At 43.1% G+C, this 18907-nt stretch overlaps 1 protein-coding gene across 2 annotated transcripts in view; it reads left to right on the forward strand.

The window, feature by feature from the left end:
* The first annotated feature begins 745 nt into the window (after positions 1-745).
* LOC121286888 (tropomyosin alpha-1 chain) overlaps positions 746-18907 on the forward strand; it is a 107457-nt gene continuing 89295 nt past the window's right edge. Inside the window, exon 1 of one of the 2 annotated variants that reach the window (XM_041204108.1) lies at positions 746-1025. In XM_041204108.1, coding sequence (XP_041060042.1) covers positions 912-1025 — 114 coding nt within the window. In that variant the 5' untranslated portion in view covers positions 746-911. The remainder of the gene's footprint in view (positions 1026-18907) is intronic. The other variant, XM_041204106.1, reaches the window with a different exon arrangement.

Here is an 18907-nt window from a genome sequence, read left to right on the forward strand (position 1 = left end):
GGGAAGAATATTTGCACTCAGAGCAAAAATGCCAGGGGTTATCTCTGCATTCCAGGATGATCCTGGAATATTATTTTTTTATGGACAAGAACAGGAACCAATACTGTTCTAGCCAGATGTGGCCATGAGTGACTAAAACAATACTCTAATTCCTTGTAGCAGTTTGATGCAACCAAGTGGCTTGCTAAGGCAGAATTTCAGGAGACAGTTAGGAGTCTCCCAACATTGGTGTGGGACTGGAGTCACAGAAATCCAGACAAGACAAGGGAAGCAGGTTTTATCACATTTGCTGTTGCCTGTCTTTATTATTTCCAGATGTTTTTCAAACTCTGATCATCTTCACTTGGGCAAAAACACAACCAGGGGCCATCAAAGGGTTAATGAAACATTGGCAAGGAAGGAAATATTTAAAAGACACCCAACTTAGTATCACTGGCAAAACATTGTCAATGCTCCTTAAGAAGCTGGGAGGTGTTCACTTCAAAATACTTGAGAGGTGTTAATGAAGTTTGTCAAAAGGAGGCTGTGTAGATGTCAACGCGTTCTCTCCTCTCAGAACCTGTCGATGGGTTTTAAATACAGCAACATGATCTTCTTCAGAATAAACACAGCCCCAAATAGGGGCATGGACCAAGAACAGCTGATTACACCAGCTCATTCCAAAGAGAGTCATCAAATCCAAGGATCAGAGGCCAACAGGGAGAAAAGGGAACCTTTCCAAAAATGTAATTCCTTTCCTTTAAGGAATTTAAAGCAGAGTGGGCTGAGTCTGCGTGCTCAGTACCTCTCACTCTCTCGCCCTGAGTCCTGCTTTGCCCAGGCTCTGCCTCCGTTACAAGCTTTCTCAGAGAAACCTTCTGTTTTTTCAAAAGTTCTTCTTCCACTTGCACGTCTCCTCTCCTCCAGCAGCCATGGAAGCCATCAAGAAAAAGATGCAGATGCTAAAGCTCGATAAGGAGAATGCCATCGACAGAGCGGAGCAGGCAGAGGCAGATAAGAAAGCGGCAGAAGAAAAGTTCAAGCAGGTTGGTTTAAGAAAAGGTTTGGAGAGCCACAGTGGAGAAAAGATAGCAAGGGAATCAGAAGGAATTAATGAGTGGCGAACTAGGTTCCACACTCAATCCCTGGTGTGTGCTGAGGTTGTATAATGTCCAGGTCAGGCTACAGCTTGAATACTGCATTCACCTCTGCTCACTGTAGTACAAGGGAAATGGTTAAATTCCACAAGGCTGGTCTTAATTTCAGAGGGACTGGGTTACATTGTCAGGTGAGAAAACCTTGTGCGTCTTCAGGCTTACAAAAAGGTAAATGAGAGAGAGAACCTTGTTAATGTGTAAGAGATACTAAATGAAGGGGGAGAGATTAATGCTGAACATTATTTATATGAATGCAGAACAAGGGGATATGAGGACAGAGCAGATGCAGGACCAATGAGGAGAAACATACTGGGGCATATTTTGACTTTCTCATAAAGGTAAAGATATAGGGATTTGAGAGAGAGAAAGAAAAAAACCAAATAAGAGAGAAAGAAGGAAGCATTCAAACCCAGCAGTGGTGTTGGCCCTTATCCTGAGCTGGTTAGGGCAGAGATCTATATTTTTACCAGTAGATGCCTGCGACTCTTCCTAATACAAAAGAGAAATATTCACTTCATCAAATCAAAGGTATAGAAGCAATTAATGACAAGAGAGGGAAATATTAAGGGGAACAGATAATTGGAGAGCAAGAGAAACAGAGCAAGGGAGCAAGAGAGAGCAGGGGAGAAAGGGAGTGAGAAAGATACATAGCAAGAGAGAAATAGAGCAAGAGAGTGTGAGAGAGTGAGAGAGAGAGAAAGTGCATAATGGAGAGTACAAGATTGAGTCCTTCTCTCCCATCTCCGTAGTATAAATAAAGGAAGATGCTGCAAATATCTTAAATGTTAGAAAAGGTTAGAGAGCCCAGGGTGAGAGGAAAGTTCATGCATCAGTGAGACCCAGTTGCCTGAAGGGGAGTAAGCTCACTGAGCAGCTTTAAAGATATTCAAACTGGAAGTGAACTGGGGGAGCGTGGAAGCTGAATGCAGCTTTCTCCCTCTTATGGTAATCCTATTAGAGAGAAGGGAAATATTTACATCCAAACTACTTCAGTTATTCTAGTTCAGTGCCAAATCAGTTATGGCAAGCTGTACTCACAATTTCACTCGCTCATTGACTGTGAGTGTAAACACATTGACTGTGAGTGTAAACACACTGATCACGAGAGTGAGCTCACTGACTGCGAGTGTGAGCACACTGACTGCGAGTGTGAGCACACTGACTGCGAGTGTGAGCACACTGACTGCGAGTGTAAACTCACTGACCGCGAGTGTAAACTCACTGACTACGAGTGTGAGCACTCTGACTGCGAGTGTAAACTCACTGACAGCAAGTGTAAGCACACTGACTGCGAGTGTGAGCACACTGACTGCGAGTGTGAGCACACTGACTGCGAGTGTAAACTCACTGACTGCTAGTGTAAACTCACTGACTGAGTGTAAACTCACTGACCGTGAGTGCAAACTCACTGGCTGCAAGTGTAAACTCACTCACTGCGAGTGTGAGCACACTGACTGCAAGTGTAAACTTACTGACTGTGAGTGTGAGCACACTGACTGCGAGAGTAAACTCACTGACTGTGAGTGTGAGCACACTGACAGCGAGAGTAAACTCACTGTACGTGAGTGTGAACTCACTGGTTGCGAGAGTGAACTCTCTGATTGTGAGTGTGAGCACACTGACTGAGTGTAAACTCACTGACTGCGAGTGTGAGCACACTGACTGCAAGTGCAAACTCACTGCGAGAGTAAGCTCACTGTATGTGAGTGTGAACTCACTGACTGTGAGAGTGAACTCACTGACTGAGTGTAAACTCACTGACTGCGAGTGTGAGCACACTGACTGCAAGTGTGAGCACACTGACTGCAAGTGTAAACTCACTGACTGCGAGAGTAAGCTCACTGTACATGAGAGTGAACTCACTGGCTGCGAGTGTAATCTCACTGTACGTGAGTGTGAACTCACTGACTGCGAGAGTAAGCTCACTGTACATGAGAGTGAACTCACTGGCTGCGAGTGTAATCTCACTGTACGTGAGTGTGAACTCACTGACTGGGAGAGTGAACTCACTGACTGAGTGTAAACTCACTGTAAGTGTGAGCACACTGACCATGAGTGTGAACACACTGACCCGTGAGTGTGAACTCACTAACTGCATGTGTGATTTCTTGCCCTTCCATCTGCTCTCTAATCTTTAAAAATCTTAGCTGAAAACTGCAACTTTTGGAATCTGTCACAAATCTTGGGAGCAGGGTAGTTCAGAGAGCGAGGGAACCTTTTGGGAACTATACGGATCCTCAGAACAACAACTGGCCTTTTAAACAGTGCCTTTAACATCGTAAAACAGCAACAAATCAAATATAGGTTAACTTTAGGTCACATAAGGAAATATTATAATGGGTGTGGGATCAGGTTTCTGAATGGGATCAATGACTAAACACCTGCACAGGTCACTGGAATGCTGTTAGTTGGGGCATCTGATTCTAAATTCAATCTCCTTGCTCTGAAAGACATTCTATAACATACATGTCCTGGGGAGCCCGCCACTTACATCAGAGACTCACCCACCATATAGGAGACACACGTTAATCATAGAGGGGACAAGCATTTTTCAAATGACATGTGAGCCAACCATAAGGGAAAATAAACATTATCCATGTAGGAATCATGCACCAGTCATAGAGGAGAGGGATATTTTACAGAACACAGCCACCTATTAGTCTACTCTCAGTATTATTTCAAGATCTGCTCACCCTATCTCTGATAGAAGATCAGTAAACACAGACTCTTTCATTAGTGTGCAGCTGGTGTAACCATCAACTATTAACCCCTGGGTCATTCTCTCTCCTATAAATATGCGATCATTCACAACTCTCACAAATGTTGACATAACAACATAAAAATAAATAACCTCTAAAGAATATGTCTTGTCACCTGATTCTTTTTAATTATTATAAACAGCTAAAGTAATTAGTGTTAGGTTAAAACTCGTTATTTTCTATTGTCTGTCTCACAGCCCATCAGTTAAAATGTGAATAGTTTTAACATATGATGATAGTTTAAACAGATATCAGACTGGTCACCTTTTAGATACCTCATAGAGGAAATGTTGGCCAGGGGAGTGTATGTGAGCCCTCTGAAAACGTCTGTTTTAATCTAATGAACAAAATTAAAATTCCACCCAATGCCTGATTAAAACAAAGGACAAGGAGCATGTCAATCAGTGAATTTGGGTTATGGTTATTAGCACTGGATTCTAGCTGATGGAGGGTATTCAGCAGAGCAGATGAACATCAATTGAGATAAAGGCAAAATACTGCGGATGCTGGAAATCTGAATCTTATTAGAGATAAGGTCATCAATGCAAGGCAATGAGGGAGGGGCTACTGAGTGACACTGCAAGAGAGCTGGATTAGTGCAGATACAGTCAATAATACAGGATGCTGGGAGGACAGGGGTAGTGAGTGACACTGTGAGGGAGCTGGTTTAACATTAGTTGAGATACAGTCAGTAATACAGGACGTTGAGAGAGAGAGGTTACTGAGTGACAGTGAGGGAGCTGGATTAAGATCAGGAGAGATACAGTCAGTAATACAGGACACTGGGGGAGAAGAGTCACTGAGTGACAGTGAGGGAGCTGGATTAAGATCAGGAGAGATATAGTCAATATCATGGTGCTTGGGAGGGATTACTGAGTGACAGTGTGAGAGAGATGCATTAACATCAGTAGATATACAGTCAGTAACACAGGGTGCTAGGAGGAGAGGGTTACTGAGTGACTGTGGGGAGCTGGATTAACATCATTAGAGATACAGTCAGTAAAACATGGATCCAGGAGGAAAGGGGTTACTGAGTGACAGTGTGAAGGAGCTGGATTAACATCAGTAGAGATACAGTCAGTAACACAGAGTGCTGGGGGGAAAGAGGTTACTGAGTGAAGAAGCTGGATTAAATGGCGGGGCCAATGTTGTGATTTTGACTTTGACTGACAGTGTAAAACGTGTGATATTAATCTGCAGAACATATTACGCATATCAGGATTTTCATTTACATTGTCTTCAATCTCACTGACCCCTACTCATTACTGAGGGAGTGAGAGGGCCTGTTAGATGTGATCCGGGAAAGGGTCCTCACTCCACTCTCACAGGACTTCAGTATTCACGTCAGCTCAATATTCCGAAACTAGAGCTCTCAATTCCTGTTCAATTGGGACTGTGATTCAAACTGTTAACCTTCTGACTCTGGGGTGGGAATGCTATTAACTGAACTAAGGATGGATCCATTAACTCATTTAGCATTTACTTAATGTCCCCTTGAGACATTCCTGCCATTTCCTTGTATTATATAGCTGATCTGCTGAGCCCTTATTTGGTGCTAGCTGCCTGGTCAAATTAGACCTGGTCTCCTCCTGGGGGGATTTTCTCTGCACTGAGTGAATGACAGGTGAAGAGCAGTGTGTCAAGGAGCTACTCACCGATCTGGGCAATCATCCCTGCTGGTATTAATAGAAAGGAGATTCATAAAGTGAAACCATTCCAGGCATTCCAATGTGAAATCCTGACTACCAGGTTTTTCCAGATCAGAGACTAAAACACATCAGTCACTGAGCAGTTCTCAGCTCTCCAAGAAGTACATTGTGAATCCTGAGGTGTCGGCACATACGCTCAGTTCTGTATATACGTGTGGGTATACATCGGTGCACCTGTGCATGCACTAGCTATTTGTGCAACCTGCATTTATAGAGCGTTTTGTGTTCTAGTCCGGGACACATGATGACCTCAAATCCTCAGACAACTATTGAATCCTATAGTACAGAGGGAGGCTATCTGGCCCATTGTGCCTGTGCTAGCTCTGTGAAAGTTATCCAATTAGTTCCACTCCGTTGCCATGACGCTGCAATTTTTCCTGGAGCCCTTTTGCCTGGCAAAGAGAAGGCTGAGACATGACACGATTGAGATCTTTAACATTACGGAAGTGTCCGATAAGCTATACTTAATAGCATAGGAACAGGACGAAGCCATTTGGTTCCTTGAGCTTTGTCCACACCATTCAGTGAGACCATGGCTGACCTGTGATGTAACTCCATATGCCCAGTTTTTCCCCATATCCCTTAATATCTTTGGCAAATAAAACTCCATCTGTAGATAAAAGCGAAATACTGCAGATGCTGGAAATCTGCAACAAAAACAGAAAATGCTGGAAAACTCAGAAGGTCTAACAGCATCTGTGGAGAGAAAAACAGAGTTAATGTTTCAAATCCGCATGACTCTTCTTCAGAAATATGTGGGAACACCACCACCTGGAAGTTCCCCTCCAAATCAATCATCATCCTGACTTGGAAATATATCACCGTTCCTTCACTGTCACTGGGACAAAATCCTGGAACTCCCTTCATAACAGCACTGTGGGTGTACCTATACCACATGGACTGCAGCAGCTCAAGAAGGCAGCTCACCACCACCTTCTCAAGGGCAATTAGGGATGGGCAATAAAAGCTGGCCCAGCCAGCAAAGCCCACATCCCATGAATTAACAAAAAAAAGTGTGACTATTAATTCCATTAGGTTTTTCTCCTGACTGTAGTCCACTGCTAATCTCAGACAGGCCTGGGCAGCTGTTGCCGTGCAACTGGAGATGGCACTAAAGCCATCTGATGCCATTCGTTTGACCCAAGAGATTCCTCAATCGTTAGCAACTGAATAGTCAGCAATCTCGCTAATCCTCTCAATTAAAAATGGCATCACTGGAGATTCAAGGAATTAGCTGGGGTTTCTGACGGATTTGGGATATCTACAAATAACAGTTATGGACCAAGTGCTTTTATCTTAGTGTTCACTATTCAAATTGTCTCAACTATAAATAGGACAGTGGTTCTCCCTGAATGATTACAAGCTGAAATTTAATAAGACTTTCAAATGATTTATTTTACAATTTGCACATTTCAGGATTTATTTGACTTTTTTTTATTTTAAGAGAGGTTTGGAGGCAACAAAAAAACAATGAGTTTCTAAGGACTGTTGAATCTATTTGAACAAGTTAGAAAAATGGTGCTCATACACAGTGGGACAGCGGTGGGGGATGATAGTGGGTGACTGCAGATAAAAATGAAATGGAAAAATGGGATTTATAAATTGTCTTAATGCCAAGCGTAAAAAGTTCAATTTTTTTGTCGGATATAATGGGAGCTGTATAAAGTCTTGTGTAATTTAGATGCTAATGAACTAACTTGGATATTGTTTTAAATAGTAAGCAATTTAGTAACCAGTTTCAGCAATCAACGAACTTCTCACACCCATTGTGTTGTTTGATCCTTTTCAACAAAGATAGAACACAAAGACAGATTATATGTGTAGTTTCATTATTTTCAGTCAAGTATTATAGAGTTACAAATTGTCAGAGTGTGAAATCTTGGAAATCCATGAATAAAAAAAAGTGTCTCCAAATTCTATACCATAAAAAAGTTTCTTTATAGTGGGCCCGACTGAGGAAACATAAACTGGGGATGAATCAAAACTAAGGACACAAATCAAAGATAAACATGAATGAATTTGTTCCAAGAGCTGTGAATTTTACTCATATTAGTGGAAAATTGAATCTTATTTGCAATTGATCTTTCAGGTGAGATTAGCACCAATCTCAAATTATTTAGAGCCACTTTAAGTCCATGCTTAAAAATCAGTTACATTTCCAACCACCTGATGTTCACCTGATGTTCAGCAAAGATAGGAAAGGAAGAAAAGAAGGAGGGGCGGCGGTATTACGAAGAGCATAGCAGTGCTGGAGAATGAGGATGTCCCAGAGAAGTCATGAACAGAATCTATTTCGCTAGAACTAAGGAACAAAAAATATGTAATTACATTGTTCAGTGTAGCCTATAGGCCACCAACCAGTGGGATGGTTGAAGAGGGCCAAAATTGCAAGGAAATTAGATGAAAAAGGGAGCTTTAACTATCTGGATATAAACTGGGATAGTAGTAGTGTAAAGGGCAGTGAGGGGCAAGAGTTTTTAGAATGTATTTTGGAAAATTTTCTTCAGTATGTTTCCAGTCCAATGAGAAAGGAGACACTGCTAGACCTGGTTCTTGGGACTGACGTGGGCAAAGTGAACCAAATGTCAATAGGAGAACATTTAGGGGACAGTGATCACTGTATCATAAGATTTAGGCTGATTATGGAAAAGGACAAAGAGCTATCCAGAGTAATAATGATTAACTGAGGGAAAGCCAATTTCAACAGGGTAAGAACAGATCCGGGCTGAATAAATTGGACCCAAAGGTTGGTGAGAAAAACAAGCGAGCTTCAAAGAAGAGACAGCTCGGGCACAGTCGAGGTATATCCTCTCAAAAGGGAAAGGTCAGGCAAACATAGCCAAGGTTTCCTGGATGACAAAGAAATTAAGATAAAGAAGAAAAAGTGTGTTTATGACAGATGTCAGGTGAAAATATCATTGAGAACCAGGCTGAATATAGAAGGATCAGAGAAGAGGTGATAAAGCAAATAAGAGAAGGAAAGAGGGAGTATGAAAAGAGACTGTCAACCAACATAACAGGGAATCCCAAAGTCATCTATAGGCATATAAATAATGAATAGGTGGCAAAGGAAGGAGTGGGGCCGACTTGAGACCAAAAATGGGATTTAAGCAGGGAGGCATGGGGCATAGCTGAGGTATTAAATGAATACTTTGCATCTGTTTTTACCAAGGAAGAAGATGCTAACTCAGGCCATGGTGAAAGAGGAGGTAATTCATGCACTTGAAGAGTTTAAAATTGTTAAGGAGGTGGTATTGGATAGGCTGTCTGCACTTAAAGTGGATAAGGCTCCAAGACCAGATGAGATGCATCCAAGAATACTGAGGGAAGTGAGAGTGGAAGTTGTAGAGGCACTGGCCTTAATTTCCCAGTCTTCCTTAGATTCAGGGGTGGTTCCAGAGGACTTGAAAATTGTAAATGTTACATCCTTGTTCTAAAAAGAGAATAAAGATAAACCCAGCAACTACAGGCCAGTCAGTTTCATTCAGTGATGGGGAAACATCGAGAAACAATAATTCAGGACAAAATGAACAGTCACATGGACAAATGCAGGTTAATTAAAGAAAACCAGCATGGATTTCTGAAGGGAAAATTATGTTTAACTAACTTGCTAGGGTTTTTTTAAAGAGGTAAAAGCGAGGGTTGAAGAGGGCAATGCAATTGTAAATGTACATGGACTTCCAGAAAGCATTTTATACAGTGCCACCCAACAGACTTGTGAGCAAAGTTATAGCTCATGGAATAAAAGGGACAGTAGCAGCATGGATACAGAATTGGCTGAGTGACAGGAAACAGAGAGCAATGGTCAATTTATGTTTTCCAGGCTGGAGGAAGGTTTGTAGTGGAGTTCCCCAGGAGTTAGTGTTGGGACCCCTGCTTTTCCTGAAAAATATTAATCACAGAATTTATACAGTGCAGAAGGAGGATATTCGACTCATTGAGTCTGCACTGGGTCGCTGGAAGAGCTTTCCAGCTAGTCCCACTCCCCTGCCTTATCCCTATAACCTTGCACATTATTTCTTTTCAGATAGCCACTCAATTCCCTTTTGAATACCTCGATTGAACCTGCCTCCACTGCCCTCTCAAGAAGTTCATTCCAGACTCTAACCACCCTCTGGGTGAAAAATCTTTCCTTACATCACTTCTACTCCTTTTGCCAATTATTTTGAATCTGTGCTCTCTAGTTCTTGAGTGGGAACAGTTTCTCACTATTTACTCTGTCCATACCCCTCATGATCTTGAATACCTCTATCAAGTCTCCTCTCAGCCTTCTTTTCTCCAAGGAAAACAGACCTAACCTCTCCAAACAGACCTAACCTCTCCAAACTATCCTCATAGCTACAGTTCTTCAGCCCCAGAATCATTCTTGTGAATCTCCTCTGTAGTCTGTCCAAAGCCTTCACATCCTTCCTCGAGTATGGTGCCCAAAACTGGTTGCAGTATTCCAGATGAGGCCTAACTAGTGTCTTATACAAGTTCAATATGACCTCCTTATTCTTGTACTCAACACCCTATTAATAAAGCCTAAGATACAATATGCTTTATTAACTAAGATAAAAACAAAAAAACTGGGGATGCTGGAAATCCAAAACAGAAACAGAATTACCTGGAAAAACTCAGCAGGTGTGTTATCCACAAACCTAAACCAGCTTATATTTCACTCCTTTCTTGGACTCACTCAAGTTCTGTCGAAGGGTCATGAGGACTCGAAACGTCAACTCTTTTCTTCTCCGCCGATGCTGCCAGATCTGCTGAGTTTTTCCAGGTAATTCTGTTTTTGTTATGCTTTATTAACTGTTCTCTCAACATTCCCTGCCATCTTCAATGACTTATGTACATTTATATCGAGGTCCCTCTGTTCTTGCACCTCCTTTAGAGTTTCTCCTTTTATTTTATACTGTCTCTCCATATTCTTCCTGCCAAAATGAATCACCTCACACTTCTCCGCATTGAGCTTCATCTGCCATTTGCCTGCCCAATCCACCAACATGTCTGTGTCCTTTTGAAGTTCAAGACTATCCTCATCATTGTTGACAACGTTTCCAATCGTCGTATCATCTGCAAATTTTGAAATCATGCCCTGCACACCATAATCTAGGTCATTAATGTATATCAGGAAGAGCAAGGGTACCAACACTGACCCCTGGAGAACTCCACTACAAACCTTCCTGTAACCAGAAAAACAACCATTTATCATCACTCTCTGTTTCCTGTCACTCAGCCAATTTCTTATCCAAATGCCTACTTTCCCTTTTATTCCATGAGCTAGAATTTTCCTCACAAGTCTGTTGTGTGGCACTGTATCAAATGCCTTTTGAAAATCCATATACAGCACATCAACAGTATTTCCCCTATCAACCTTCTGTTACCTTCTCAAAAAACTCCCGCAAGTTAGTTAAACATGATTTTCCCTCAATTGATCCATGCTGACTTTCCTTACTTATCCTGCACTTGTCTAAGTGACTATTGATTTTGTCCCAGACATTTTGTTTCCAGACATTTCCCTACCACTGAAGTCAAACTGGTTGGTCTGTAGTTGCCGGCATTATCCTTGCACCTCTTTTTGAACAAGGCTGTAACATTCACAATTCTCCAGTTCTCTGGCACCACCCCTGTGTCTAAGGAAGTCCGGAAGATTATCAGTAGGGCCTCTGCAATTTCCACTTTCATGGCCTTCAGTTTCTGATACCTTATCCAAATTAGGTAAAGATAGCCTTTCTAACACCTCCTCCTCAATTGTAAATTCTTCGCGTGTACCAGTTACCTCCTCTCTCACCTTAGCCTGGGTAACATCTTTTTCCTTTGTAAAGACAGATGCAAAGTATTCATTCAACATCTCTGCTATTTCTCCTGCCTCCACATGCAAGTCCCCTTTTTCATCCTTAATCGGCCCTACCCTTTCTTTTACCACCCTTTTATTATTTATATGCTTATAGAAGGCCTTGGGATCCCCTTTTGACTGATCCTTGGTGTACAGGGCATAATTTCAAAGTTTGCAGATGATACAAAATTTGGAAGCATTGTGAACTATGGGGTGGGTAGTATGGAACTTCAAAAGGACATAGACAAGTTGGTAGAATGGGTGGACAGGTGGCAGATGAAGTTCAATGTGGAGAAATGTGAAGTGATTCATTTTGGTAGGAAGAACATGGAGAGACAAAATAAAATAAAGGATGCAACTCTAAAGGGAATGCAGGAGCAGAGGGAACCTGGTGTAAATGTGCATAAATTATTGAAGGTGGCAGAACAGGTTGAGAGAGCAGTTAATAAAGCATACAGTATCCTAGGCTTTATTAACGGTGGCAGAGTACAAGAGCAAGGAGATTATGCTGAACTTGTATAAGTCACTAGTTCAGCCTCAGCTGGAGTATTGTGTCCAGTTCTGGGTGCCACACTTCAGGAAGGATGTGAGGGCACTGGAGAGAGTGGGGAAATGTTTCAAGACAATAGTTCCAGGGATGAGGAACTTCACTTAGGAAGATAGATTGGAGAAGTTGGGACAGTTTTCCTTAGAGAAGATAAGGCTGAGAGGAGATTTGATCGAAGTGTTCAAAATCATGAGAGGTCTGGACAGAGTAGATAGGGAGAAACTGTTCCCCCTCGTGAAAGGATCGCGAACGAGAGGACACAGATTTAGAATAATTGGTAAAAGAAGCAAAAGCGACATGAGGAAAAACTTTTTCACACAGCAAATGGTTACAGTCTGGAATACACTGTCTGAGAATGAGATGGAGACAATTGAAGCATTCAAAGGGGAATCAGACTGTTATCTGAAGAGGAAGAACGTGCAGGGTTATGGGGAGAAAGCTGGGGAGTGGCAATAAGGGAGTTGCTCATTCCGCGGGCTGGTGCAGACAGGATGGGCCAAATGGCCTCCTTCTGCACTGTAACAATTCTGTGATTCTAGCCTCATTGGATGCCGCTCACCTGGTTAGATCATACATTGAGCAGTGACATTGCTGCTGCATTCTGGACGCCTCCACCTTCTCCCTCCCCCACCCTACTCTCTCTCCATTAGGCTAAGCTGCAAGGTGGCCTCCCCAAATGTGCTTAATCCTTTGTACTTTTTTGAATCCCACAAGTCTGCCCATCAAAGGCCATTTTGTCATTCAGTAGAAGACTGGTTCTGAGATTAAGCCAACATCAGGCTGCAGCAATTTGAATGGAATATTGAAAGCTTCAAACTCATCAGGCTGGTTGACTTGCAAATTATTCCAAGTTTGAATTCCTTCTGGAATTGTTGTCCTGTACAGAAGTTGACATTCACACTTCATATGGGTTTGTAGAAAGGGAGCCACGGTCGACCTTTATCTCTGTCATCTTTGGCAGGTTCCCGCTATGTAGTTTATTTGTTACCTTCATAGATTTTTTCAGATCTGGCATTCTCAAGCAGCATGTTGTCAGGAACAGTAGCCGAGTGGTAATGTTACTCGTGTTCAGTGGCACTACCGCCGTGCTAAATGGGGTAGATTTCGCACAGATCTAGCAACTCAAGACTGGGCATCCACGAGGCACTGTGGGCCATCAGCAGCAGCAGAATTGTACTCAAACACAATCTGTAACCTCATGGCCCGGCATATCCCCTACTCTACCATTACCGCCAAACCAAATGATCAACCCTAGTTCAATGAGAATTGTAGGCCAGCGTACCAGGAGCAGCATCAGGCATACCTAAAAATAGGTGCCAAGCTCATGAAGCTACAACACTGGAGCACAAACATGCTAAACAGTGGACAAAGCATGCCAAAGACATGGTTAAGCGATCCCACAATCAACGGCTCAGATATAAGCTTTACAGTCCTGCCACATCCAGTTATGAATGGTGGTGGGGGAATTAAACATCTAACTGGAGGAGGAGATTCCATAAATATCCCCGTCCTCAATGATGGGGGAACCCAGCACATCAGTGAAAAAGACAAGGCTGAAGATCTTACAACCATCTACAGCCAGGAGGGCTGAGTAGATGATCAATCTCAGCATCCTCCTGAGGTCCCCACTATCATAGGTGCAAGTCTCCAGCCAATTTGATTCATTCCATGTGATGTCAGAAGTGGCTGAAAGGACTGGACACAGTAAATGATAACATCATAAAAATTAAGATTTGTGTTCCAGGACTCCCTTAGCCAAGCTGTTCCAGTATAGCAACACTGGCATCTACCCGGCTATGTGAAAAATTGCCCAGGAAAAGTCCTGTCCACAAAAGGCAGGACAAATCCAATCCAGCTAATTACCACCCCTTCAGTCTGCTCTCATCAGCCCTTCTGGCTGAAAATGGTTGCAAGATCCTCAGCCTTGTCCTTTTCACTGTTGTGCTGGGTTCCCCCATCATTGAGGATGGGGATATTTGTGGAATCTCCTCCTCCAGTTAGATGTTTAATTCCCCCACCACCATTCATAACTGGATGTGGCAGGACTGCAGAGCTTATATCTGAGCCGTTGATTGTGGGATCGCTTAACCATGTCTTTGGCATGCTTCTTCCACTGTTTAGCATGTTTGTGCTCCTGTATTGTAGCTTCATGAGCTTGGCACATATCAATCATCAACAAAGCGATGGAACATGTCATCGACAGTGCTATCAAGCAGCACTTACTTAGCAATGGCCTGGTGCTCACTGATGCTCAGCTTGGGTTCTACCAGGGCCACTCAGCTCCAGACCTCAGTGCAGCTTTGATCCAAACATGGACAAAAGAGCTGAACTCCAAATGTGAGGTGAAAGTGGCTGCCCTTGACATCAAGGCTGTATTTGACTGAATTAAAAGCAAAATGCTACTGATACTGGAAACCTGAAATGAAAAGCAGAAAATGCTGATAGACCTGCTGAACCTCTCCAGCATTTTATGTTTTAATTTCAGCATTTGACTGAGTTTGGCATCAAGGAGCCAAAGCAAAATTGGAGTTAATGGAAATCTGTGAGAAAACACAAAGGAAGATGATTGTGGTTGTTGAAGGTCAATCATCTCAGCTCCAGGACATCACTACAGGAATTCCTTAGGGTGGTGTCCTAGGCGCAACCATCTTCAGCTGCTTCATCAATGACCTTCCTTCCATCAAAAAGACAGAAGTGGATATATTCATTTATGATTGCACAATGTTCAGCACCATTCATGACTCCTCAGATACTGAAACAGTCCATATCCAAATGCAGCAAGACTTGGATAATATCCAGGCTTGGGCTGACAAGTAACAAGCAACATTCACGGCATGCAAGTGCCAGGCAATGACCATCTCCAACAAGAGAGAATCTAACTATCGCCCCCTTGACATTTAATGGCATTATCATCGCTGAATCCGCCACTATCAACATCCTGGGGGTTACAATTGACTAGAAAATGAACTGCACTAGCTATATAAATACTGTGGCTACAAGAGCAGTGGCTAGAAATTCTGCAGAGAGTAACTCGTCTCCTGACTCCCCAAAGTCCACCATCTACAAGGCACAAGTCGGGAGTGTGATGATGGAATACTCTCCAATTGCCTGAATGGGTCCAGCTCCAACAACAATCAAGAAGCTCAACACCATCCAGGACAAAGCAGCCCTCTTGATCAGCTCCCCATCCATCACTGTAAACATTCACTCTCTCTGCCACTGATGATCAATGGTAGCAGTGTGTACCATATACAAGATGCATTGCAGAAACTCATCAAGGCTCCTTTGTCAGCACCTTCCAAACCCATGACCTCTGCCACCCAGACTGACAAGAACAGCAGATGCATGGGAACACCACTATCTGCAAGTTCCCCTCCAAGCCACACTCTATCCTGACTTGGAACTATATCATTGCTCCTTCACTGTTGTTGGCTCAAAATCCTGGAATTCCCACCATAACAGAACTGTGGGTGTACCTACACCACTGGGACTACAGTGATTGAAGAAGGCAACTCACCACCACCTTCTCAAGGGCAATTAGGGATGGGTGATAAATGTTGGCCTAGCCAGCATTACCCATATCCAAAATTCTATTTACTCTGGCTGTCACTCCATGGCATTGCTCATGTTCCTTTAGAGATCCATGCACTTGAACTCTTTGATCTTTTTGATGTTTCTCCACCATTTTTAATGTTTTTCCCTGAAGGGTGTATGAAAGTTGAGCATTCACTCTGCCCACATGTGTAATGCCACACTTGTCCAAATTAATCGTGACTTGCCAATCATGAGCCCAATTCCCAATGCATTAAGATCCACCTGAAGCAGTGAAGTATCAAATACAGAGCAAACACTCACACAGATCTTATATCATCTGCAAATCTGTACGGTTCATATGCTCTAGAGAACCAAGCTGAATATAAAAAGTCTAAAAAAAAGGAATAAGAAATTCAAGCAGAGAATATGGGACTAGATTAGCTGCTCACATAAAAGGGAACTTGAAAGTCTTTTATAAAGACAGAAGTAGCAAATGGGTAGTCAAAGGAAGGGTGGAGCTGATTCAGGACAAGAATGGAGATCTTCCTGGGCAGACAGAGGGCAAGGCTTAAGTGCTAAATGAGGACTTTGCAGCTGTCTTCACTAGAGAAGAGGATGCTTCCAGTATAACAGTAAAAGCGATATTGGACAGAATAAAAATAGATAAATAGGAGGTACTTAAAACAATAATGGAGTGACCTTAGCAATGTTCCAATCCATGAGGACAATTTCTGAATCGAGAGAGTTTTGGAAGATAATTCCTCATTTACTTTTAATTCTCTGGGGTGGAAACCATGTGGTTCTAGAGATTTCATTATCTTTAATCTCATTTGTTACTCTTTATATTGATTCTCATTAGTTCCTTCCCTTATTGTATTTTTAATTTCCCATTTATCTTTGGTATTTTATCCACATCCTGTACTGTGAAGACTGATACAAAATAGCTACTTAGTAATACTACCATTTCCTGATTTCCAATTATAATATATATTTATTGAAGTGTATATTTAATATACAGTGTATGTTATTATGGAGTAATGTTTATATTTAAAGGGGTAGTGTGATTAGTATATATAATAATGAATCACGTGATTCATAGTGGATGTTACAGTGCGGTAATGTGATAAAGTGAACAGTATATTGGGTAGTTTGATATAGTGTATATTAGAATGGGATATTGTAATTCACATTGTACATTACTATAATGTAATGTCATACAATGTATATTATAATGTAAGTCGTAGTCTCGTAAAGGATGAGAATACAATTTAAAAACAGAAATTAAAATCTAACCTAGATTAGAATTGTAGAATGGTTACAGCACAGAATCAGACTATTCAGCCCATCATGTCCATGCCAGCTCTCTGCGAGAGAAACTCAGCTACTCCCACTCCCTGTCCTACCCTTAGCCCTGCAAATCTTTCCTCTTCATATATGATGCGACTCCCTTTTTAAAGCCATGATTGAATCTGCCACCACTACACTCTCAGTCTGTGCATTCCAGAACCATTCCTTATATCGTCTCTGGTTCTTTTGTCAATTCCTTTAATTTCTCTGGTTCCCAATCCTTCTGCCAATAGGAACAGTTTCTTCCTATCTACTCTGTCCAGACCCCTCATGATTTAGAATACCTCAATCAAATCTCCTCTCAATCTTCTCTCCTCTGAGGAGAGCTGCAGTCCCAGCTTCTCCAATCTACCCATGTAACTGAAGTCTCTCAATCTTGGAACTATTCCTGTAAATCCTTTCTGCACCCTCTCTGATGTCTTCACATCCTTCCTAAAGTGTGGTGCCCAGGATTGGACACAATACTCCAGGTGAAGCTGAACAATACCCAAAATCCACAAACAGAACTGCCCCGGTAGACCGATCGTCTCAGCTTGCTCCTGCCCCACAGAACTCATTTCTCGTTATCTTGACTCCCTTCTCTCTCCCCTTGTCCAGTCCCTTCCCACCTACATCCGTGATTCCTCTGACACCTTACGTCACATCAACAATTTCCAGTTCCCTGGCCCCTACCACTTCCTCTTCACCATGGACGTCCAATCCCTCTACACCTCCATCCCCCACCAGGATGGTCTGAGGGCCCTTAGCTTCTTCCTCGAACAGAGGCCCGAACAATCCCCATCCACCACTACCCTCCTCCGTCTGGCTGAACTTGTTCTCACGCTGAACAATTTCTCCTTCAACTCCTCTCACTTCCTCCAAATAAAAGGTGTGGCTATGGGTACCCGCATGGGCCCCAGCTATGCCTGTCTCTTTATGGGGTATGTGGAACATTCCTTGTTGCAGTCCTACTCCGGCCCCCTTCCACAACTCTTTCTCCGGTACATCGATGATTATTTCGGTGCCGCTTCATGCTCTCGTCAGGACTTGGAAAAATTTATTAATTTTGCTTCCAATCTCCACCCCTCCATCATTTTCACGTGGTCCATCTCTGACACTTCCCTTCCCTTCCTTGACCTCTCTGTCTCAATCTCTGGTGATAGACTGTCCACCAATATCCATTACAAACCCACCGACTCCCACAGCTATCTTGACTACAGCTCCTCACACCCCACTTCCTGTAAGGACTCCATCCCATTCTCTCAGTTCCTTCGCCTGCATCGCATCTGTTCCGATGATGCTACATTCAAAAACAGTTCCTCTGACATGTCCTCCTTCTTCCTTAACCGAGGTTTTCCACCCATGGTCGTTGACAGGGCCCTCAACCGTGTCCGGCCCATCTCCCGCGCATCCGCCCTCACTCCTTCTCCTCCCTCCCAGAAACATGATAGGGTCCCCCTTGTCCTCACTTATCACCCCACCAGCCTCCGCATTCAAAGGATCATCCTCCGCCATTTCCGCCAACTCCAGCATGATGCCACTACCAAACACATCTTCCCTTCACCCCCCTTATCGGCATTCCGTAGGGATCGCTCCCTCCGGGACACCCTGGTCCACTCCTCCATCACCCCCTACTCCTCAACCCCCTCCTATGGCACAACCCCATGCCCACGCAAAAGATGCAACACCTGCCCCTTCACTTCCTCTCTCCTCACCGTCCAAGGACCCAAACACTCCTTTCAAGTGAAGCAGCATTTCACTTGCATTTCCCCCAACTTAGTCTACTGCATTCGTTGCTCCCAATGTGGTCTCCTCTACATTGGAGAGACCAAACGTAAACTGGGCGACCGCTTTGCAGAACACCTGCGGTCTGTCCGCAAGAATGACCCAAACCTCCCTGTCGCTTGCCATTTTAACACTCCACCCTGCTCTCTTGCCCACATGTCTGTCCTTGGCTTGCTGCATTGTTCCAGTGAAGCCCAACGCAAACTGGAGGAACAACACCTCATCTTCCGACTAGGGACTTTACAGCCTTCCGGACTGAATATTGAATTCAACAACTTTAGGTCGTGAGC

This window comes from Carcharodon carcharias, chromosome 14, assembly GCF_017639515.1.
Source record: "Carcharodon carcharias isolate sCarCar2 chromosome 14, sCarCar2.pri, whole genome shotgun sequence".
In the NCBI taxonomy this organism is placed as follows: domain Eukaryota; kingdom Metazoa; phylum Chordata; class Chondrichthyes; order Lamniformes; family Lamnidae; genus Carcharodon; species Carcharodon carcharias.